Source organism: Onthophagus taurus, unplaced genomic scaffold, assembly GCF_036711975.1.
Source record: "Onthophagus taurus isolate NC unplaced genomic scaffold, IU_Otau_3.0 ScKx7SY_15, whole genome shotgun sequence".
Lineage (NCBI taxonomy): Eukaryota > Metazoa > Arthropoda > Insecta > Coleoptera > Scarabaeidae > Onthophagus > Onthophagus taurus.
In genome coordinates, this window is record NW_027248940.1 from 4,679,561 (window position 1) to 4,704,097 (window position 24,537).

General features: G+C 33.3%; 1 protein-coding gene across 1 annotated transcript; it reads left to right on the forward strand.

Moving 5' to 3' along the window:
- The first annotated feature begins 1,082 nt into the window (after positions 1–1,082).
- Positions 1,083–2,182, forward strand: LOC139432434 (tigger transposable element-derived protein 6-like). The gene is made up of 2 exons (XM_071200961.1): positions 1,083–1,473; positions 1,644–2,182. The coding sequence occupies exons 1-2, from the start codon at positions 1,083–1,085 to the stop codon at positions 2,180–2,182; spliced, it is 930 nt and encodes a 309-aa protein (XP_071057062.1).
- Positions 2,183–24,537: the final 22,355 nt, after the last annotated feature.

Consider the following 24,537-nt stretch of genomic DNA (forward strand, 5'->3'; position numbering starts at 1 on the left):
TAGCTCGAGCGTATACCGACCGTAAACCTACCGTCCACCATTTACCTGGCCGATTGCATTACGACAGGTAGTCGACGAAGATACGTTGGTTTTTCCGGCAAAATTCGGCATTTTGTTTAATTTTTATGCGAAAAACTAATAAACCGATATTTGATTGTGAGGTACCGTTGGATTCGTATTGTTTTCATCTTTCGGAAGATACCATAATATACTGGGTGTTCCATTTAAAAAGCAAAGTTGATCTATTTTCCGGAAAAACTAAAAGTGATGGCAAAATTTTCCATAAGAAAATATTTGTGTTGATAAAATATAGAAACTGACGTTTTTTTGTTCATAGTGATATCTCAATTTGTTCGGAAGTTAAACAGGGGGGGGGTTACTTTACGCTAGCACTGTATATAAATTTTACAGACTTAATGTAAAGATATCAAAAATTGAACGAAAACAAAAATAAAAATAGAAAAGCAAAAATCAAAAATGCCAGACCGCCAAATAACCAACCAGTGCTACCAACTCAATGCGTCACCCAACACATTCAAATATCATCCCTGATTATTAATCAAAGTTTGACTCTCGAGTAGCCCCGCATAAAGTCCCATTCGAAACCGCGCCACATCTGCAATCCTAAGCTCAATATGCAACTCATTATATGTTTTGCATATTGTATTGACCCCATTTGGGTCTCCAGGTGGTTAGGGTGTATATACAGTGAAAGCTCTCCTTACGGACAGCTCTAATAAGCGGACATCTCTTATAAGCGGACAAAAATCTTGGAACCAACCCCAAACCTATATTTTCATGTACATATTTATTTCCCATAAACGGACGCTCTAATAAACGGACGCGGACACTATTTTTCTTTACATAACGGGCAAAAATTTCTAATAAACGGACGTGTAGGTAACTAAACGCACACATCAAAGTAATCTGTAATAGATATTTACCGACATGTGTTCGGGGATTCCTCGTTTTACGAGTTCCGCTTGTTAACGAACCCCAAAACATTAGTACATAGTTATTATTAGTTTGTTCGTTTCGGTGTAACGTGCGTTGAAATGGCTTCCAAGGTGGTAAAGAAAAACATGCTTATGTTAAAGGAGAAAATGGAAATAGTGTGTTTATTAGATAAAGAAAAGTTGTCAGTTCGTGATATTGTTAAAAAATTTAAAATCGGGAAAACACAAGCGGCAAAAATAATCAAAGATAAAGAAAAGATTCGAAAGAAATGGCAGTCTGGAGTCAGTGTAAAAACGAAGAAAAACTTTTTGAGTAGTGAGGGTTCAAAGATCGACAAAGCCTGTTTCGAATGGTTTGTGAAAGCTAAAAATCAAAATAATGGAAAGTCGGCACGTCCCCGAGCATTAAAAAATGTTGCTCCCAAGGATTTACCGGCTATCTGGAAATCAAACAAAAAAGCATGGATGACACGAGACATTATGACGGAGTGGTTAAGTAATTTCGATAAAAACATGGGTATAATAAAAAGATAAATCATTTTATTTCTTGATAATGCCACTTCACATCCACATGACTTAAAATTAAAAAATATAAAAATTATTTTTTTACCTCCTAATGCAACATCTGTCTGCCAGCCGTTAAATCAGGGTATCATACGCAATTTTAAATTTCATACGATTTAATAGTGAGTCAACTATTATCAAAAATAGATTTCGCAGAATCGGCTTCTAAATTATCAAAATCTATTGACATATTAGAGAGCTTGTACTTTATAAAATCTGCGTGGCAGAAGGTCACTCCAAAGACAATTAGAAATTGTTTTAAAAAAGCTGGATTTCTGATGGATCAAGGAAGTTCAACTGACAGTAACTACGATGTTGAAGATAATTTGCCACTTGCGAGACTAGCTGATTTGTTTAAATGTAGTAAAAGACTGGGAATAGATAATGTAAAAACACCAGAAGAATATTTAACTGTTGATCAAAACGTCGATATAGAAGATAATGACTTGGAATTTTCGGTAGTCACAAAAAATGTTGAAAATGAGACAGAAGAGGAAGAGAATGAAGAGGTAGAGGTGGAGGAGGACGAGGAACGTAATCCAATCACATCTTATAAAGAAGCATTGAATGTAATTTCCAAACTAAAATCATTCGTGAAAAATGATTTTACTGCATTTCAACATGTGAAAAATTTAGAAACACATATTGAACGTTCTCTATAATTACAAAGAGAAACTTCATTGCTGCAAAGCAGTATGCTAGATTTTATTCAAACGAAAAATAAATAGTTTTAGTTTTAAGTTTACCTTTTTTATGTATGAACGTAGTCTTTTCTCATAAGCGGACAAAAGTAACGGAACCGTCACTGTCCGCTTAGTAGAGCTTTCACTGTATTTATTTCCAACAATATTTAAACACTTTTTAGTTTAAGAATACTAATTTATTTTAGTTATTACATGTCTATTGTGTTCGTGGCTACGAATGCTTTTCACTTAGAATTATTAACTACTTATGTATTTCATTAGTGCCAACAATTCTATTGCTCAGCGTTATTGTAATCACGCGCCGATGGCCAAAGTGTAACTTAACACTTCCGATGGCGAGGTGCATTGGACTTTACTTGAACTCGATAATTTAATAAAACTGTTTAATTGGCAACTTATATGTATAACAACAATAATTTATGTAACTTTGAATATTAAAATGTGTCCATCACAATATACAGGTGTCCCGAAACTCAACGTCAAGCGGGCACCGGGTGAGAGGCCAACCCATACCTGTTCTGGTAAAAATGAGAAAAAACTTCCAGTTAAGTGGTAATAGACATATTTTTGAAAACGTTAAAAATCGGTCCTGTACATCATATCTTTAGGAACTACGGTCAGAAATGTTCGCAATTTAATTTTTAATAGTGATTTTTTAATAATGTATTCCTTGTGAACCATGCTACTGTAGAAGTCACAAATCAAACAACAAAAATCGTTAATTTTGCAAAAAAATATATTAATTTGATTGAGTTAAGGTTGAAAGAATTTATGTCTATCAAGTTTGACACACGATTTCTAAAAAAGGAGTAATACAACACCCTTGGCAAGTAATTTTAAAAGATGGTCTGTTTAGTCAAGTTTCCAAAGTGGTACAACACTTGCCATTTTTCTTGTCATAAAAAATATTATTGGCTGTTTTTCTGCAAAAAAACACATTATTTAAAAAATTCATACACAGGAAAAAATTGTGTCGTGTAAAAATTTTAGAGTAGTTGGTAAAAAGAATTAGAGTAAAAATTGTAATATCACATGGTAAAAATAACTCTAAAGTACACTATATTTAATATTAATATAGAGTTCATATATTATTCACTTAATAGAGTAGGTTTTACAGTTCTCTAAAGGAGAGTTCTTTTTTACTTATGTTAGTGAAGTTATGTAATATATAAAACATTAAATTTTACACTAGACGTGTACTTTTCCTTCGGGTACTTCGTCGGCACCGCACTATTTTGCTCGGGATTACTCGAAACTTTAAAATGGATTAAGTATGGTTATATTATAAAAAGAATTAATTTTTTTTAAATTTATGTTATAACAATATATTACAAGTAAAAATAAAAACAAATATTTTATAATTTTGATTTTTATTACAAACCTAAAACTTTCCTAAAAATACTCTATACGTCCTATTAAAAATTCACACTAATAAGTGAAAGATACACACTATTTAGTGATATTTGAAGAATCAAATATTTTTTGAATATTTATTTAGAACGAATCTTTAATAAATTACAGTGCTTATTTTACACTGATTAGATTAGAAATGTATCTAATTAGAGTAACGACAACATCTAGTTAGATTACATATAATACACTGTTATAGAGTAACGATTTTACACTATTAAATAAACACCATCTTCTCACTATTTAATGTAAAATTTTAATCTATTCACCTACACTATATAGTGCAAAAAAATAACTCTAAATATATTGGACCGATCTGAACCATGTTTTAGACTTGATTTTTACTCTATATTTTTTCCTGTGTACTTTTGTATGTTATTTGTATTTACTATTTTCTTTCTTAGAAGATGTGCCACTTAATATCTACGAACTACACAATGTGGTTTCAACAAGATGGTTGCCATTATGTCTTACAAAAAGACTCTTTCAAATAAGGTTAACCTAAAGACAAAATTAAACAAACAAATTTAGTTACTGTTAATTTTATAGCATTATTTTCTTAAAACTAAGGCAAATGCTCAAATTATTTGCCGTCAGCACTAATACTAGCTCTGTATCGTCACAGAAAAGATCTTTTTACTAGTTGTGCAAATCTCTTTGCATTTATTTCTTCTGCTGCTGTATAAATATTGTGGCGCAGTTCGGCAAGATTTTCAATCGGTTTTTAATACACTGTTTCTTTTATGCATTCCTAATAAGAAAATCAAGGGGATTTAGACACAGAGAATGAGGAGGCTACGTACACAGGAAAAAATCGTGTCGTGTAAAAATCGATTATAATCGAACCACGACACCCAATCCATCTTTCTGGGTATTCTGTATGCAATCCCGTACAGGACAAGCATAACGATAACCATCTTCTTGAAACCACATTTCACTGTAGATATTGAATGGCACATCTTCTTACAAAGTTGTTAAATCATTTTGGGGGCAATACAAATAACATACGAAAGTATGAATTTTTTAAATAACACGTTTTTGGCAGAAAAACAGGCAATAATATTTTTTAGGAAAAGAAAAATAGCAAGTGTTATACCATTTTGGAATCTTGATTAAACAGGCCATCTTTTAAAATAACTTGCCAGGGCTGTTATACTAGTTCTTTACACAGGAAAAAATATAGAGTAAAAATCAACTCTAAAACATGGTTCAGATCGGTCCAATTTATTTAGAGTTATTTTTTTGCACTATATAGTGAAGTTGATTAGATTAAAAATTTACATTAAATAGTGAGAAGATGGTGTTTATTAAATAGTGTAAAATCGTTACTCTATAACAGTGTATTATATGTAATCTAACTAGATGTTGTCGTGACTCTAATTAGATACATTTCTAATCTAATCAGTGTAAATTATTAAAAATTCGATCTAATTTTACTCTATTAATTAACAAAATATCACTAAATAGTGTGTATCTTCCACTTATTAGTGTTAATTTTTAATAGGAAGTGGAGTATTCTTAGGGGAGTTTTACGTTTGTAATAAAAATCATAATTATAAAATATTTGTTTTTATTTTTGCTTGTAATATATTGTTATAACTTAAATTTAAAAAAATTAAATTTTGTTTATATACATATAACATATATAATACTTAATTCATTTTAAAGTTTCCACCGAGTCACCATCAAAACTGCATCTAATGAGTCTTCTATAAGTTTCCTATATGTTGCACCAAGTTGCACATACTTACCAATCTTCACAAGGAACTTGTATGTAACATCTTTCGGAAGTTCCACTAATTTCACATCATGAATGTTTTATTTTGGCAAACATAATTAAAATAAAAATAATCGTTCTTTCTTTCTATATCGCGTAAATCAGGTCTCGAGACGCTATCGAGTTCCGACTCGTTTAGTAGATGACTGTTAAATTTTAGCTTGTATCACACCACATGTTGATCACGTGGTACCGACGAGTAATCCCGAGCAAAATAGTGCGGTGCCGACGAAGTACCCGAAGGAAAAGTACACGTCTAGTATAAAATTTAATGTTTTATATATTACATAACTTCACTAACATAAGTAAAAAACGGGAGATAAATGTCGTCCATCTTCCTCTTGTATCACGAGTCCGAACCAAAAATTTAAAACGAATTTTATAAAATAAGTACTCAGGAGTTTCAGAGTTAATTAATTTATTATAAAATAACGGCGTGTGAAGTTGTCTTCTATTACCCATTGACAACCACCCCGCTTCAGTTAGTTTATAAGTTATGGAATCGTATTTACGGATATTATAAATAAATCTTAAACAGTTATTTTGAACTATTTGAATGCGTTTAGCATCAAGAGTACCAATCGCAGGGTGATAAACTGGAACCAAGTAATTAAATTGTGACAACACAAATGCATCACATAGTCTCCTCCTTAAGCGAGTATCAAGACACGAGTGGTGAGGATATATCATCCGCAGGCCCATATATGCATTTTTTATGTACCGGCTAATTTGAGTGCATATCTAAAGTCATTTGACAAAGAAAGACTCAAACTCTTAGCCTCGTCGACAATGGGGAGGGTACATCCATCTACACCCAGAGAAATAAGTTGTTGTGGCAAATGTTTTTTAATTTTACCACAAAGAAAAACGCCAATAGATTTTAAGCAAAAGAGTTTTCTGTTATCCCAAAATAGTAGATGTATTTGATTCAAGAGTTAAAATCTGTTTTAAGTCAATAAGGAAATCATTTATGGTAAAATATATAATTTTTGGCGTAAAAATAATAACTATTGAATTAATAAACTACCTTTTTAAATTTAATGTGTTTAAATATTAAACTAATATGTGAACATTATTGCGCTAAAAGTGCGATTTATTATCACAAAACTCTTAAGTTATTGAATCAATGAAGTTTTCCTTTTTGATTAAAATTTGTATCTTTTTATTTCAAAATGAAAACATTATTACTACAAAAATTTTTAATTTTCAGATAAAAGCATAAGTTATTAGTTTAATAAAGGTTGTTTTTGTACTTACAAGTTTTGTTTTTCTTTAAAAAAATTAACCTTTTTATCACCAAATGTTTTAAATTTTCAGTTAAAAGAATAAGTAAGGTATCGTATTTTATATTAATATATTTTACCATTTGAAAAAGTAGGAATTTGGTAAAGGCGCGTTCTCACGAGTCAAGTTTAGTTGATCGATTTTAGTTGATCAACAAAAGTTGAATAAAAACTTTAGTGAGAACCTTTCTTTCAATAGAGTTGATCAACTTTCTAGTTGATCAAGAAAAGTTTGATCCAGTCAAACTTTTGTCGTTCAAGTGAGGAGTCGTCACGAATTCCCGTCAGAAACCCAAGATGAAACTGTATTTCCTGCATCAACATCTGCATCTGTTACTGTTGAAAATGGTTGACAGAAACTGCCAATCAGTCTACTAAAAAACAATCAAAGACAACAAATGTCTTTCGTGTTCCTCTGAGCCGTAAACGGAAAATATCTGGAAACGAAAATATTTCAACTATATGCGCAGCAATTGATTTGAAATACTTATGAAAATAAAATGAATTAAAAATATTTTTGTTTTTTATGAATAAAATGATTTAAAAAATATTTTTCTTGTTTTTTTTCTTACCTGTTGCTAAAAATCGAAGAGTAACTAAAAGCCGGTCTTTGGGAGGTATAGCCAATCTCATTTTAGTATCCTGCTTTTGAATACTTGTTTGAATTAAAGATAAAATGTATTCAAAATCATCATTAGACATTCTCAGGAAATTTCAGCTGCATGGAGTCTTCGGTCCGCAATTCTTCAAGTAATGTATTTTGGAAACTTAAATCTACGCGCCGTAGCACCCAATTTCTCACTCAAACACTTCTGTTTGTTTTTTTTTTAATTTGTTTCTATTTAATTAAATATGCTGCGATGGCAGCTGCCAATCTTATTTTGCCACAAGACATTTTTATACTGTCATTCGTAAAAAAAGCAAACTACTGCAAGCTGTACTCACATTGTGTGGAAACACGTCTGCAATTTCTTGCAGCACGTTCGTCGTGATAACTTCTACAAACTACTTCTGGAAGCAGACTTCCGCAAGTTTAGGTTTGAGTGGAAACACTTCAGCAAATACTTGCAGAACTTCTTCCGCAAGTGACTTGCTAGTGGACACACGGCTTTAGTGTGGCGGTGGTTGCGAATGAGTAGGGACGTACAGTTTAGCCACGATCAGCGAAGAAAATGGAAGAAATGGACGAGTCCGATATTGTAAGTTCATTGCTCATCAAGTGGAACTTGCCAGAGTTTATAGATGAATTCAAAGGTAAGAAAAAGGAATCATTTTTCTAGTTACAAATAACGGCAATTACGTTACTAAGTTAAACAAATTATTTAGACGCCACCCGTAAATATACCCGGAAACTTGAAATTATTCGTTTTAAATTCACGTCGCATCAGTGTTGGCTAGGTTACAGAATAGCGAAAGGGGAATATAACATACGCAAACATTTGAATCGGAGGCCTGAAAATGTTTAATAAAATATGCGTCTTATGTTAGATTCGAGTAAAGACTGTTTATGCGGTAGGTTTGCCGGCGCGACGCCGTGACGTCATCGACAAGAGTCAAGAAATTCGTTACAGTATTTTCTAGTTTTTTATTCATTCTCTTATGATTTTTAACATTTGTACGAAGAGAAAGAACATTTAATTTTTTAGATTAATATTGATTTTGAAAATATCCATGATGTTATGTTATTGTTTTACATACACAAACAATATACATCACCCTGTATATTGTAATAAGAACATAAGAACCGACACAGAACAGGGACATGTAGAGGACAATAAATTAAGATGATTTAACGTAACTTACCTCTATACTAAGTTGTACACCTCAGGAGTTATAGGCCTTCAAAGTTGGGTCTTAAATTTTTAAAAAGTTCAATATCTTCGTAATACATTAAGCTAGAAAAACCAAATTTAGTATACGTTATGAGTGTACCAAGGGTATTAATTGATAGCAAATTGAACTCAATTGAGGCATTTCATAGGGTTGATTAAGGGTGATGGTACCCTAAATGTTGACCAATTTTTTTAACCTTTTGGCGGATTTAATACATTACTACTTCATTTCATGTGGAATTTAATTCTAAAACTTTTCTTACTCTTATTATTTTTTAAAAAACGTTGTCGTTTTCACAAAAAACTTAAATAACTAAAGACACGTATTTCGTAATGTTACTTAAAATAAGAGAACATTTAGTAGTCGACTATGAAATTGTAAGTCAAACTTGACAAATAGGTTATAAAGTTATTTGACGACAAGGTTTTCTCCATCTTTTCTCCATCACCTTTCATTCTTGAGTTATGATCGATTTTAACACCAAAAGTACCCAATTTTGACATTTTGGGGATTTTCTCTTTATCACCTTAAAATCATTGCATCTAAACTAAATTTGTTTATGGATGATGTCTTCTTAGTTGACAATAAACAACTTATTCCTAAAAAACTTTTCTCCATCACTTTTCATCCTTGAGTTATGATCAATTTTAATACCAAAAGTACTCAATTTTTATATTTCGAAGATTTTCTCTTTTTATCATTAGAAAATCATTATAACTAAACCAAATCTGTTTATGAATAATGTCCTTTTAGTTCATAATAAACAATTTATTTCAAATAAACTTTTCTCCATCACCTTTAATTTTTGAGTTATGATCTATTTTAATACCAAAAGTACTCAATTTTAACATTTTGGTGATTTTTTCTTTATCACTAGAAAATCATTATACCAAAACTAAATTTGTTTATGGATGATGTTTTTTTAGTTCATAATAAACAATTTATTCCTAAAAAACTTTTCTCCATCACCTTTCATCCTTGAGTTATGATCCATTTTAATACCAAAAGTACTCAATTTTGATATTTCGATGATTTTCTCTTTCTATCATTAGAAAATCATTATAACTAAACCAAATCTGTTTATGAGTATTGTCCTTTTAGTTCATAATAAACAATTTATTTCAAATAAACTTGTCTCCATCACCTTCAATTTTTGAGTTATGATCTATTTTAATACCAAAAGTACTCAATTTTGACATTTTGGTGATTTTTTCTTTATCACTAGAAAATCATTATAACTAAGCCAAATCTGTTTATGGATGATGTCTTTTTAGTTCATAATAAACAATTTATTTCAAAACAACTTATCTCCATCACAAATAATTTTTGAGTAATGATCGATTTTGATAACAAAAGTACTCAATTGTGACATTATGTGGAATTTCTCTTTATCACTAGAAAATCATTACATCTAAACAAAATCTGTTTATTAATAATATCTTTTTAGTTCATAATAAACAATTTATTCCTAAAAAGCTTTTCGTCATCACCTTTCATTCTTGAGTTATGATCGATTTTAAAGCCAAAAGTACTTAATTTTGAGATTTTGGGGATTTTCTCTTTATCACTAGAAAATTATTATGCCTAAACTAAATTTGTTTATGGATGATGTCTTTTTAGTTCATAATAAACAGTTTATTCCTCAAATTACGTATAATTTCACAGCCGACTACTGAATTTTTGATGATTTTAAGTAGCATTAACAAGATACGCGTCTTTAGTTTTTTGAGTTTTTTATGAGAACGACAATGTTTTTTAAAAAATAGTAAGAGTAAAAAAAGTTTTAGAATTAAATTCCACATGAAATGAGGTAATAATGTATTAAATCAACAAAAACGTTAAAAAAATCTGCCAAAATTTAGGGAACCATCACCCTTAATCAACCCTTTGAAATGCCTCAATTGGTCTCAACTTGCTACCAATTAATACCCTCGGTACACTCATAACGTATACCAAATTTGGTTTTTCTAGCTTAATGTATTACGAAGATATTCAACGTTTTAAAAATTTAAGATCCAACTTTGAAAGCCTATAACTCCTCAGAGGTACAACTTGGTATAGGGATAAGTTGCGTTAAATCATCTTAATTTATTGTCCTCTACATGTCCCTGTTCTGTATTACATTCCCTGTGAATCACGTGGGAATACACCACAATCAAATGGGAATACAAAAAACGATAAATAAAGCTAAAGAAGTAGTTTATTGGCCATTCATGACAGTTCAAATACAAAATAAAATAGCAAATTGTGTAACTTCTTTAAAGTATCAAAATTTAAATTCATCAGAACCAATGAGTGCAAAAGAAATTCGGGAAAGATCTTTTCAAATAGTTGCTATATATGTATTTACTTGTAGTGGATGTATTTAGTAAATTTCCAGAATTGATTGAACTCAAATATAATACTACATCAGTTACAATAATAAACCATTTAAAAGAAATCTTTGCTAGGCATAGTAAAATTTCTCCCGATAACGGTTAGCGGCTGCTTGACATTGCCGTAATGTCAAAATCATGTCAGTTTGTTCACTAAATGTGTAACTCTCCATTTTGAACACTTAAAATTAATACTAACTAACAGAACTATCGTTTGTGTTTAAACGACATGAGCAAGTTGACAGCAAGTTGTTTTTTTTAATTGCCATGGCCAACCTTGACTTTTTCGAAGACTTTGCTTTTTAGTGTTACCATTGAAATCGAAGCTTAATATTTTCGCGTATAACTCGAAAACCGTCAATATTATCACATTTTCAAAGTGTGATAAAAGTTTCTAAAATAAATTTTCAATTAAAGAGTACAAAAATAAATGTAGGGTTACGAGCGAACAAAAAAGTTCTGAGCAAACAAATTTTAGAGACAGCCTGAATAGCATGGTTACCGCAGCCCGATCAAAGTCAAAATTGATTCAATAATTTTGCTTGATATTTGTTTACCCTCTACCAAATTTCAACGCTCTACCATAAATGGTATTGAAAATATTTAGAAAAATGTGTTAAAATTTCTGAACTTCGATGGCCCATATTTTGGCCATTTGAAGACTTTTATAATAATTTTTTTTCACGAATCATCATTTTGCTCTAGTATATGAGGTTAATTTTATGCCCCGAGTCACCGGAACACCCTGTATATATATGTACAGAGTGTCCCGTTAAGCGTACGAAGCGGCTGTATCTCTACCACGGTAAGGCCTACAGGTTTGGGAAAAAAATCCTTATAAGCAAAGTGACCAAGAGAAATAGCTGGAAATTATTTTGAAGTTCGTAATTCGACCGCTAGGGGGCGTAACTGCCATAGAGAAACATAAAATTCTCGCTATCTCAGAAACTTAGACGATGAGCTATAACTTTGACAACATCATTTAGTAGCTGGGATAATACCGCATCGCTTTTGTTTTGCGATATTTCTCATATCTGTCATAATAAGAGAGGGGGAGGCCAATGCCTTTTCAAATGTTTACATTTTAATATCTCCTGGACCATTCAACCGATTTGAATATTTTCGGTGTTGTTGGAAAGAGCATTTTATGCTCTTTTTAAAGATATTTTCAGTAAGACCATTTGCTTTAAAACAAATGAGCTAGAGGGCGTTATCTGCATCGATTACATATTTTTGTGATTTTTGAAGAAAAGTTAAATGGAACGATACTATTTACGTCACAGACCCTTAGTCACTTTAAAATTTGCTAAATTTTAGTGAAAACCGCATCTCGATATCGCCACCCGTTCTCGAGTTATAGAAGAAAATGTTAAAAACTCGAGTGCCATCAATCGGATCCAGTTACCTCATCGAGAAAAACAAATCACATAACCATGGTAACTGTAAACATGTAAACATTTACTAACGCAGAAGCGTATGATAGAGCGTATGATGATTTATTTTCAATGTTTCGAATACGATGTAACTGCATGGCACAAATGTGCAATGCAATTACGACAAGGAAAGACATTTTTCTCTAGAAGTGTTTTTAAGATTGACTTAGCGATTACGGAAAATTGGCAACGTGTAGCCCATTCAGACATCTCTATGAATTCGTAAATCACATTGGTGCGCAATGTGATCCCACATAATCAGGGAAAACAATTGTCCACAAGAGTCCTCAAGAGAATAATATCTCCACCACGTTGTTTTACATCAGGCCTTAACAGATACCGATTATGATAACAGACTGAACTATTACCATTGACTTTTAAAAATGATTTGGGCAAATCCAAACCTTTTATCACAAATGCCATGGACGCATGAAGCATCTGTCCACAAGCTGGTGTAAACTTGCATAATATGCATTCTTGGTTCGAGCAAAACCCACATTGCTTTCACAAAAAGCAATAACCATGGAAAATATGACAAAACACTAAATACCAGTAGAAACGTGTCCAGGGTACCATCACCCTTAATCAACCCTATGAAATGCCTCAATTGAGTTCAATTTGCTATCAATTAATACCCTTGGTACACTCATAACGTATACCAAATTTGGTTTTTCTAGCTTAATGTATTACGAAGATATTGAACTTTTTAAAAATTTAAGACCCAACTTTGAAGGCCTATAACTCCTGAGGTGTACAACTTAGTATAGAGGTAAGTTACGTTAAATCATCTTAATTTATTGTCCTCTACATGTCCCTGTTCTGTGTCGGTTCTTATGTGAATCACCCTGTATATTGTTTGTGTATGTAAAACAATAACATAACATCATGGATATTTTCAAAATCAATATTAATCTAAAAAATTAAATGTTCTTTCTCTTCGTACAAATGTTAAAAATCATAAGAGAATGAATAAAAAACTAGAAAATACTGTAACGAATTTCTTGACTCTTGTCGATGACGTCACGGCGTCGCGCCGGCAAACCTACCGCATAAACAGTCTTTACTCGAATCTAACATAAGACGCATATTTTATTAAACATTTTCAGGCCTCCGATTCAAATGTTTGCGTATGTTATATTCCCCTTTCGCTATTCTGTAACCTAGCCAACACTGATGCGACGTGAATTTAAAACGAATAATTTCAAGTTTCCGGGTATATTTACGGGTGGCGTCTAAATAATTTGTTTAACTTAGTAACGTAATTGCCGTTATTTGTAACTAGAAAAATGATTCCTTTTTCTTACCTTTGAATTCATCTATAAACTCTGGCAAGTTCCACTTGATGAGCAATGAACTTACAATATCGGACTCGTCCATTTCTTCCATTTTCTTCGCTGATCGTGGCTAAACTGTACGTCCCTACTCATTCGCAACCACCGCCACACTAAAGCCGTGTGTCCACTAGCAAGTCACTTGCGGAAGAACATCTGCAAGTATTTGCTGAAGTGTTTCCACTCAAACCGAAACTTGCGGAAGTCTGCTTCCAGAAGTAGTTTGTAGAAGTTATCACGACGAACGTGCTGCAAGAAATTGCAGACGTGTTTCCACACAATGTGAGTACAGCTTGCAGTAGTTTGCTTTTTTTACGAATGACAGTATAAAAATGTCTTGTGGCAAAATAAGATTGGCAGCTGCCATCGCAGCATATTTAATTAAAAAGAAACAAATTAAAAAAAAAACAAACAGAAGTGTTTGGGTGAGAAATTGGGTGCTACGGCGCGTAGATTTAAGTTTCCAAAATACATTACTTGAAGAATTGCGGACCGAAGACTCCATGCAGATGAAATTTCCTGAGAATGTCTAATGATGATTTTGAATACATTTTATCTTTAATTCAAACAAGTATTCAAAAGCAGGATACTAAAATGAGATTGGCTATACCTCCCAAAGACCGGCTTTTAGTTACTATTCGATTTTTGGCAACAGGTAAGAAAAAAAACAAGAAAAATATTTTTTAAATCATTTTATTCATAAAAAACAAAAATATTTTTAATTCATTTTATTTTCATAAGTATTTCAAATTAAATGTAAATTATGAGTATATTTATTTTGTAGGCGATTCCTTTCATTCGCTTATGTATTTGTTTCGAATCCCTCTATGTACGATTGCAAGGATTGTGTTGGAATGTTGCGAGGCTCTGTACCAATGTCTGAAATCAAAATATTTGAAGGTAAATATTAAAATATGTAATTTATATAAAACATTTCCCAAAAATACCTTGTGCGTTGTCGGAACATATAAAAAATTGGGTAGATGTATTGCAAGGCAGCATTATTGATGATTGACTGGAGCTTTCAAGCCCAGTTGTACCTGAACTAAGTAGTTGCGTGTGAAATTAAACTGCTTTTTTTTAGGTTCCTTCAACAGAAGAAAATTGGCTTCAGCATTCCAACGGATTTCACAACAAATGGAATTTTCCTAATTGCCTAGCTGCTATGGACGGGAAACATGTGGTGATACAGGCACCAAAGAAAGAAGGCAGTGTTTACTTCAATTATAAAGGTACACATAGCATTGTACTGTTGGCGTTGATTGGACCTAATTATGAGATAATTTACTTTGATGTGGGGTGTAATGGTAGAATTTCGGACGGGGGAGTATATAACAACTGTGAATTATCGAAATGCCTTCCACAAAATACATTGCATTTGCCATCTCCACGATCACTTCCTGGTAGAACAATTCCAATTCCATACGTTATTGTTGCAGATGACGCATTTGCTCTTAAGAAGTATATTATGAAGCCATTTCCTTTCAAGAGCCAGCCAGTGCAAAATCGTGTTTTCAATTACCGGCTTTCTAGGACCAGAAATGTGGTTGAAAATTTTTTTGGACAAATTGCAGCTCGTTTTCGAATTTTACGTAAGCCCATTCTTTTAAGTCCACAAAAAACAAGAAAAATTGTTAAGGCCATTTGCGCTCTGCATAACTGTCTGTTAAGTCGCAATTCTCAACATGCGTCGTCTATGACATTTAATTCTCCTGTATCCGATAATCAAGGAGAGTGCCGTACAGAAGGGATACCAGAAAGACACATGTTACCATTTGAACCACATAATTCACGCAGTCAAGCACAAGAACCGAAAAATGTTCGTAACGAATTTGCTGAATTGCAGAAGGAGAAGTGGAGTGGCAATATAGGCATATATAATAAGTATGTACAAGTGAATATGTAATATAATGGAATATATAATGAAATAAAAATTAAAACGATTATATATGTGTATTATCTTGTTCTTACCAAATTATCCTCAGTTTCTTTGGGTACATGAGATGACATCATGTATTTCATGTCATTATAAAACTCCCACTTGCTAACCTATACATCATCAGCACTTTGGCCACTTTTTTTTTCTTTTCTTTGTTTACTTCTTGACCAAACTGCGTTCGGAGGTTGTGCAATTTCCTTTTGACCTCTTCTTCGGGTGCGTCTATATCATTGGCTATTGCCTTTAAAGCATTTTGTTTTTTAATTTTATTCTTATAGTCTTTTGAGGACGTGTCCCATAATTCAGGCTAACTTTCTTGTTTTTCAATTACCAAATTTGTTTTTTCACTACTCCAAACGAATTTATTTTTGTCCATTTTTATAAACATTTTTATAAATTTTAAAAAGAACTCAAAAAAAAACAAAACTGAAAACAGAAGAGAATACCACAAACCGTTTACTCACGTATACCCGACTTCTTCTGCAAGCCTTCAAAACACTTGTAGTTCACAGCAAGTCGTTCAAGTTACTTCCAGCAAGCAACAAACACGTGTTTCCACATAATTGCTGCAAGTAACTTCTGCAAGCCGTGACTTCTGGAAGTCGACTTCTAATACGTGTTTACACGACAAAAACTTCTGGAAGCAACTTCCGCAAGAAAACTTGGTAGTGGACACACGGCTTTAGGCCCACTTTTCCCACCTTTTCTAGTTAAAGTGGTTGTTAACTTTAACTAATGGTTAGCGCAAAAATCGGCTTTTACCACCATATTTACCTTGTTGATAGCGCTAACTAATAGTTATTTTCGGTTTATCCGTAACTATCGGTTTAGGGGTCGGGTTAAATATTTAACTCATTGATAAACTTGGTTGAAGGTATTTTTAACCAGATGGCGTAACATGAGTAAAACGGTGTTATTGTCGTGTTATAACAGTGTTACACAGCAACAAAATAAAAAAATTATGGATTTCGAAAGGTTTGAAATTGATGAGCAAGAAATCTTGGAAATTAATTATCTATTTGCCATTTGGGGTGGACGCGTAATAAAAGGCAGAATAAACCACGTCCGCCATCAAACTGATGAATTTATTAAAAGATTTCGATTATCAAAAGAATGAGTGTTTTCACCAAATTTTAGCACAAATTGATAATGACATCAAACGACGAACGAGGAGGTATTATATATGTATAGTACCTAGTTTTTATCAGTAGAAGAATTAATAATTAATTTTTTTTAGAAATTTTGTAATCCCTGTTTCAAATAGATTGTTGCTTACTTTAAGATTTTTTTGCTACAGGCAACATGTTATTGGATGTAGCTGACTTGTGGAATCAGCGAATCATTAGCTTCAGGTCAATAATAGAAGATTAGTAGTTATCAATTATTTTCAGAACTTATAAAAATAAACTTTATAATTATAAAAAATAATAAAAGAAAACGTTATTTACAATAAATATGTATATTATTATTATTTAAATATCGTCAATAAGTATTTAAAAAATAGATAAACTGTCTTTTTCTTTTCTTAATTTTTTTATCTCCACTTCTTTTTTCAATTTCATCACTTCCATCTCTTTCCTTCTCATTTTCTAACATTAATGTTGTTAACTCTAACCTTTTCTTTAATAACTTATTATAGGTATCGTGCACAGCTTTATTGGACACTACACCATATAAAGCAGATCAATTTTTTATAAATACATAGTAGGTTAGTTGGTATTTTGATTGTACTTTTATTTTTCCTTGTTGTTTGCAAAACCCAAACGTTATTTTCCACGTACTAACGTGGCTATTTGTATTTTTCGTGGACATTTTTATAATCCGCCACCAAGTCAAGTAAAAGTGTTATTTCTTCAGGTTTAAAATTTGCCCCCCGAATACGCTTTTCGGCCTGATTTGCGGTTTTTATTTTTTCGTGATCGTTAATTGCCACTAACAGAACTGACAGGTTTATAAGAATTACCCACGAATCACCGACCATTACCGACGGACAAAGGAGATAGAAACCTGTAATACCTCTTTTACACGTAGTCATCAACAATCATTATAATATTCCCCTAGATTTTTACGTTAACTACTAGATAGCCTATCCATTAGTTAGATCGAAATGGTAAAAGTCGTTTCGCAGTTAACTAATAGATAAACGTTATCTTATAGTTAGACTAACGACCAGTTTAACTAGAGGTGATAAAAGCGGGCCTAAGAGGAGTCGAAAAGTCAAGTCAGTCACATTAAGTTAGTCGTCTCTATTAGATCGAGTCGATCAGTTAGTTTTAGAACAAATTGTTACCGGTCGTCATAGTCGTCTCTTAAATAAAATTAAGAACAGAAGAAAAGTTGTTTAATTTAATAAATTGCCCTTCACAACGAAGAAATAAATATATTCGTAAATATCGACGTTACATCTGAGTAAGAATACACAACATCGGTGGCGGCGGTACACAACAATCTGCACAATCCACAAAATTACTAAAATCCTTGTTCTGTTAGATATGTACTAGAGCACTGCACGAGTACGTACAGCATCGTATGGATACAAGTACGAATACTCGTTAGACGAGTGATACGATTATCTCGTGTGTACTTGTACGCATCACGCATTTCTGTACTCGCATCGTTTCGCATCGGCATCGGCGAGTATAAGAGTAATCGGCATCATTTAGAATCGGTATCGGCGAGTATACATCGGCGATATTTTGTTTATGCTGAAGGAATGTATATTGTATGAGACATTTATAGGAGGGTGAGAAATGGGACATTAGACAAATTCAAAACAGAAAGTACACATTACATAAAAACAGAATGTAACAAAAAATTTTTTTTTCTAGTATGTAGTTTATTCTATACAATAATAACGTCTATAGAAAGTAAATAAGTATGAATAAGTAAAGAAATAAATAACTTATCTTCCACTGCGTTTTGGTTTGTACGTTAATCCTTTCCTGCGGAATGTAGAAACAGTATGGCATCGACATTATCTCCCTTCAGATTACTTCTCCTATCTTCTAGCACTCTGTTTGCGGAACTGAACGCCCGTTCACTTGAGGCGCTAGAATCAGGAATGCTTAAGATTTTTCGTACAAGTTGGTGGAGTAAAGGGAAATCCTTTTCATGACTTCGCCACCATCGTAATACATTTCGGTCAGTGGCCCGACTTCCTTTGTACAGCTCCATTTCAACATTAACTTGTGACTACCAATTATTATCGTTGTCAACATAAATATCCTTATATTTATCACAGAACTCTACGTCATTTTCTGCATCACTGCTATCCGACGCATTGGCATAAAGTTCTATGTCTTGGTAGTCACAAGAAGATGAAATTGTGGCAGAAGAACTTTCAGGATTTTCGAGTATACAGTTTAGTTCATGCTTTACAAGAGTTCTTCACGTGTATTGTTATCCAGAAACCGTAGTTGTTTGTATTCCGGCCATAAAAACGCAGCTATTTTATGAATACGATGTGGTTGAAATTTTATGTCAAAAACATTATCTAAATAATGACGAATAACCGCTTGAACATCGGTAACTGTTTCATCATTCTGTAGTTGTATTAGCTTTTCTTTCAAAATATGCATGTGTAGTAGTACTAAATGAATGGTAGGCTTTTTGTCCGCTTCAAATAGTAATGTAGCCATTTTAAAGGGGTGTAAAAATAGAATTAATCTGTCTAAGAGATATTTTTCAATTCCATGAAGACGATATTCTTCTTTTGCTTCTTCTAATATTTTTTCAATAGTGTTAAAATTTTTTCGAATCGAAAGTAACATGTCAAATTTTGTGTTCCATCGTGAACTGCACTCTTGCCTAACTGCCGTGTCCAAGCTCTGACAGATACCACTCCGTTTAAGGTATTCTGCTAAAGATTTACAACGTTTGATTAACTGTAAAATACGAGGGGCTACTTCTTCCAGTACTGTGTTCTTGAATGTATGTGTTAAAATCAGGTTCAGAACATGGGCAATACAGTTAATGCGCGAATATTGCTCCAATGCTTTTTTTATATTAGAGCCTTGATCAGTAGTGAAAGTAAGTTTTTCAAGATCATTACTTCATATATTTAAGGTTGCCACTTTCGCTTCTAATGCGCGAAGTATGTTGGTACCTGTTTTTTTGACTGCGTTTTGCTCCTCGTCGAAGTTCAAAAATTCGATGGTACACAGTACTCGACTATAATACAAAAAATAAATAGGATAATGTAATTATTCAGGTCTAAAGCTCATGCTGGTCATTGCGAAAAGTTAGAAATAGTAGGTATTATATCTCTACAAATACAGTACATAAATTCCATTTCTGAACGTTATATGTAAATATGTGTTGTTGTGGTCGATCCGAGATTTCATCCGTTCTTCCTGTCGGTTTCCTTTGGAAAGGGCAGACGTTTCGCCAAGATCTCACCTGACATCTTCAGGGTCGGGCAGTTTGCCGACAGGAGATTACGACAACGCACTGTCAGGTGAGATCTTGGAAAAACGTCTGCCCCTTTCCAAAGGGAACCAACAGGAAGAACGGATGAAATCTCGGATCGACCACAACAACACACACATACATATATATATACAGGGTGTCCCGTTAAGCGTACGGAGCGGCTGTATCTCAATAACGGTAAGGCCTAGAGGTTTGGGAAAAAAATCCTTATAAGCAAAGTGGGCAAGAGAAATAGCTGGAAATTATTTTGAAGTTCGTAATTCGACCGCTAGGGGGCGTAACTGCCATAGAGAAACATAAAATTCCCGCTATCTCAGAAAGTTAGACGATGAGCTATAACGTTGGCAACATCATTTAGTAGCTTGGATAATACCGCATCGCTTTTGTTTTGCGATATTTCTCATATCTCTCATAATAATGGAGGGGGAGGCCAACGCGTTTTCAAATGTTTACATTTTAATATCTCCTGGACCATTCAACCGATTTGAATATTTTTGGTCTTGTTTGAAAGAGCATTTCATGCTCTTTTACAAGATATTTTTAGTAAGCCCGCTTGGTTTAAAACAAATAAGCTAGAAGGCGTTATCTGCAGCGGTTACATATTTTAGTGATTTTTGAAAAAAAGTTAAATGGAACGGTACTATTTACTTCACAGACCGTTAATCACCATCAAATTTGCTAAATATTAGTGAAAACCGCATCTCGATATCTCCATCCATTCTCGAATTATAAAAGAAAATGTTAAAAATTCGTATATCTTAATCGGATCAAGTTACCTTAGGAAACAAATAAGAGAGAACAAAAATTTTATTATCTAGAACCTTCCTTCACACTTTATCCAAGCTTAGAACTGCTTCAAAACTACTTTTGAGGCGTGTTGAAAAGCCAACGGATCAATGAAACATCAACAATGATAATAAAACAAAATAAATCAAAACACTTAGAATAACTTAAAATTTTGGCAAAAATAACTCACTAATGTGCGACATGCCTTCCATAAACCTCGTTTTTCTTGAAAAGTCAGGTCGTTTAGTCTACCCAATAGATAGAGGGGTGAAAGCAATGTGGGTTTTGCTCGAACCAAGAATGCATATTATGCAAGTTTACATCAGCTTGTGGACAGATGCTTCATGCATCCATAGCATTTGTGATAAAAGATTTGGATTTGTCCAAATAATATTTAAAAGTCAATGGTAATAGTTCAGTCTGTTATCATAATCGGTATCTGTTAAGGCCTGATGTAAAACAACATGGTGGAGATATTATTCTCTTGAGAACTCTTGTGGACAATTGTTTTCGGAGTTCCCAGATTATGTGGGATCACATTGCGCACCAATGTGATTTACGAATTCATAGAGATGTCTGAATGGGCTACACGTTGCCAGTTTTCCGTAATCGCTAAGTCAATCTTAAAAACACTTCTAGAGAAAAATGTCTTTCTTTGTCGTAATTACATTGCACATTTTTGCCATGCAGTTGCATCGTATTCGAAACATTGAAAATAAATCATCATACGCTCTATCATACGCTTCTGCGTTAGTAAATGACATGTTTACAGTTACCGTGGTTATGTGATTTGTTTTTCTTGATGAGGTAACTGGATCCAATTGATGGCACTCGAGTTTTTAACATTTTCTTCTATAACTCGAGAACGGGTGGCGATATCGAGATGCGGTTTTCACTAAAATTTAGCAAATTTTAAGGTGACTAATGGTCTGTGAAGTAAATAGTATCGTTCCATTTAACTTTTCTTCAAACATCACAAAAATATGTAATCGCTGCAGATAACGTCCTCTAGCTCATTTGTTTTAAAGCAGACGGTCTTACTGAAAATATGTTTAAAAAGAGCATAAAATGCTCTTTCAAACAACTCCGAAAACATTCAAATCGGTTGAAAGGTCTAGGAGATATTAAAATGTAAACATATGAAAACGCATTGGCCTCCCTCTCCCTTATTATGACAGATATGAGAAATATCGCAAAACAAAAGCGATGCGGTATTATCCAAGCTATTAAATGATGTTGTCAAAGTTATAGCTCATCGTTTAAGTTTCTGAGATAGCGGAAACTTTATGTTTCTCAATGGCAGTTACGCCCCCTAGCGGTAGAATTACGAACTTTAAAATAATTTCCAGCCATTTCTCTTGGTCACTTTGCTTATAAGGATTTTTTTCCCAAACCTCTAGGCCTTACCGTTCTAGAGATACAGCCGCTCCGTACGCTTAACGGGATACCCTGTATATATGCGGTGCATTAGTTGCTTAGCTTACCTATGCAGTCGCCAAGTCGAATCAAGATAATAGACTGTTAAGGCTATAAAGTTCCTTTGTTTTTTGTTTTCCGTCCACATATCAGTTGTTGCTGCATACCACCCTGTATAACGTCGTTACATGTTGTATTATTATTTTGGAAATACACTTATAGAGAACAACACTTTACCTTTCTCAAGCAGTGGTTGTAGTTCGGAAACAAAGCATTCTATTTCTCTATTGTGCATTTTGTGAAGCGTACGGCTAACAGTAGTCGGATGCGGCAAAATGTCATTTATATCGAAGTTCCTTGAACCCAGTTTCACTCCTGTTTCTACCAAGCAGCGTGCTAGGGCTTTAAACCCACTACCACTTACTGCTACAAACGAACGGAGATCCTGAGTCACATACTGTACACACTTGTCTGTAATATCTTTTTTTATTTCGTCACTCACATTGATACGTTCTCTTTTTCTGTTGCGTACATCAGCATTTGTAGAAGAATTTTCCGGCTCATCTGTGTCTTTGAAACAACGGTGTTTCCTTAAATTGGATGGACTCGAACCTTTACTGTATTTAAAAATATGTTCACACTTAACACATATTACAAATGGTTGTATATGTTCAACACCGTCAATTTCTTTCACAATTTTTTTAAAACAGGCCCACACATTACTTTTTCCAGGTGCTTCTTTCGTTATATATTCACCACTTTTAATTTTTTCTAATATCGACATTGTTACACGAGCTCCAAATGTCAAATACACATGAACGATCAAAGGATTAGTTCCAGAATAATTCCGTGCAACTGTCCTGTCTCGACTTGTCGAAACACGAAACGAGAAAACCCGACGAGTATTCACGATGCGTACTCTGCACGATGCTACGATGCAATTCTGATGAATATTACTCGTAATCACAAAGTGAATGCATCGGCGATGCATTGGCCAACGGTGCCGAGTATGTACTCGCATCGTTCAGTTGTATACTCGGCGATTATTTCTCAGATTACTTTTTACGTACTCGTGCAGTGCTCTAATATGTACTGATGAAGACGTCACTTGCTATTACCGTCTTTTTCTATATTCTCCATAAAAAAACGGGTAATATAATTTATATTACTCGTTTATATTATAGGTATAAACACATTCAATTCAAACGAACTGCTTGGGCAAAAGATAAATAAACAGATTGTTTGTTATCTGTAAGAGGCGAGGCATATCGAAAAATAAATGCTTGCTTCCGAACGTCCGTCCCCTGGGCCCCTCTAAAACTCTGTGACCGTGAGTCTACACGGTCTACAGTCTTAAGAAAAACACGTTAGACTTGAGTCGTAGTCGTCGGTGTCGTCGAAGTAGTTGTTAAGAGAGCGCCGTACGGTAACGTTAATGCACACTGTTACAAACGCCTTCATTGGAATATTAAACTTGAGTTGATTACTATTTAGTGTTACAAATTATTTAAGGCCCCGCTAGCCCCTATCAATTATAACTATATATAAAAATTGTTGCGTATTTCGAAGTTTAGTTATGTAAAAACAAAGTGAAAGTAAACTTCGAATAGAATGGCTCAATTCAATGCATTTTCATTAAAGGATTTAGCCCTTCATAATATTAATTTAAGCATAAAAAAACGTGTAGATGTGCTAAAACTTCATCGACAATTACCATGGACTTTAGTTTTAGATTTGTGGAAAACGTGGTTCCAGATAAATTGGAATGAATTGGGTGCACATGTACACTGCTATGAAAATGTGAGTACAGCGTGCTTTGTGTTTGAAATATTCAAATATAAAATGAATCATAACATTCAATATGCCCTATTCAAGGAACCGCAATTTTACAGGTAAATTAGAAATTAAATAAAATGTATAAAATTATATGAAATTTTAATAAAACTTTAAGGATGATTTATTCTTCCAACTGTATGGGAATGATGAAAGTGGAGAAGTGTTTGTATGGATTACATACTATGAAACTGAACATGGACGTGTATGTGGGGAGTGTTTCGCAGATTACGAGTGGCATATTGTATCTTTTACCGAAATAAAGACGGATTTAAAGACACTTAAAGATTAGAACATAAAACTATTAATAAATATAGGTTCATCGATTTAGTGGAAAATAAAGCTATGTGGTGCGCGTTCTATTTGAAACGTACACATTTTAAATTTATTTTAAGAGAATATTGCTCAAACGAGGTTCATGAAATTTTAGAGTGTTTATTGTTAGGGATATTTGGTGTGCGGGAGATTT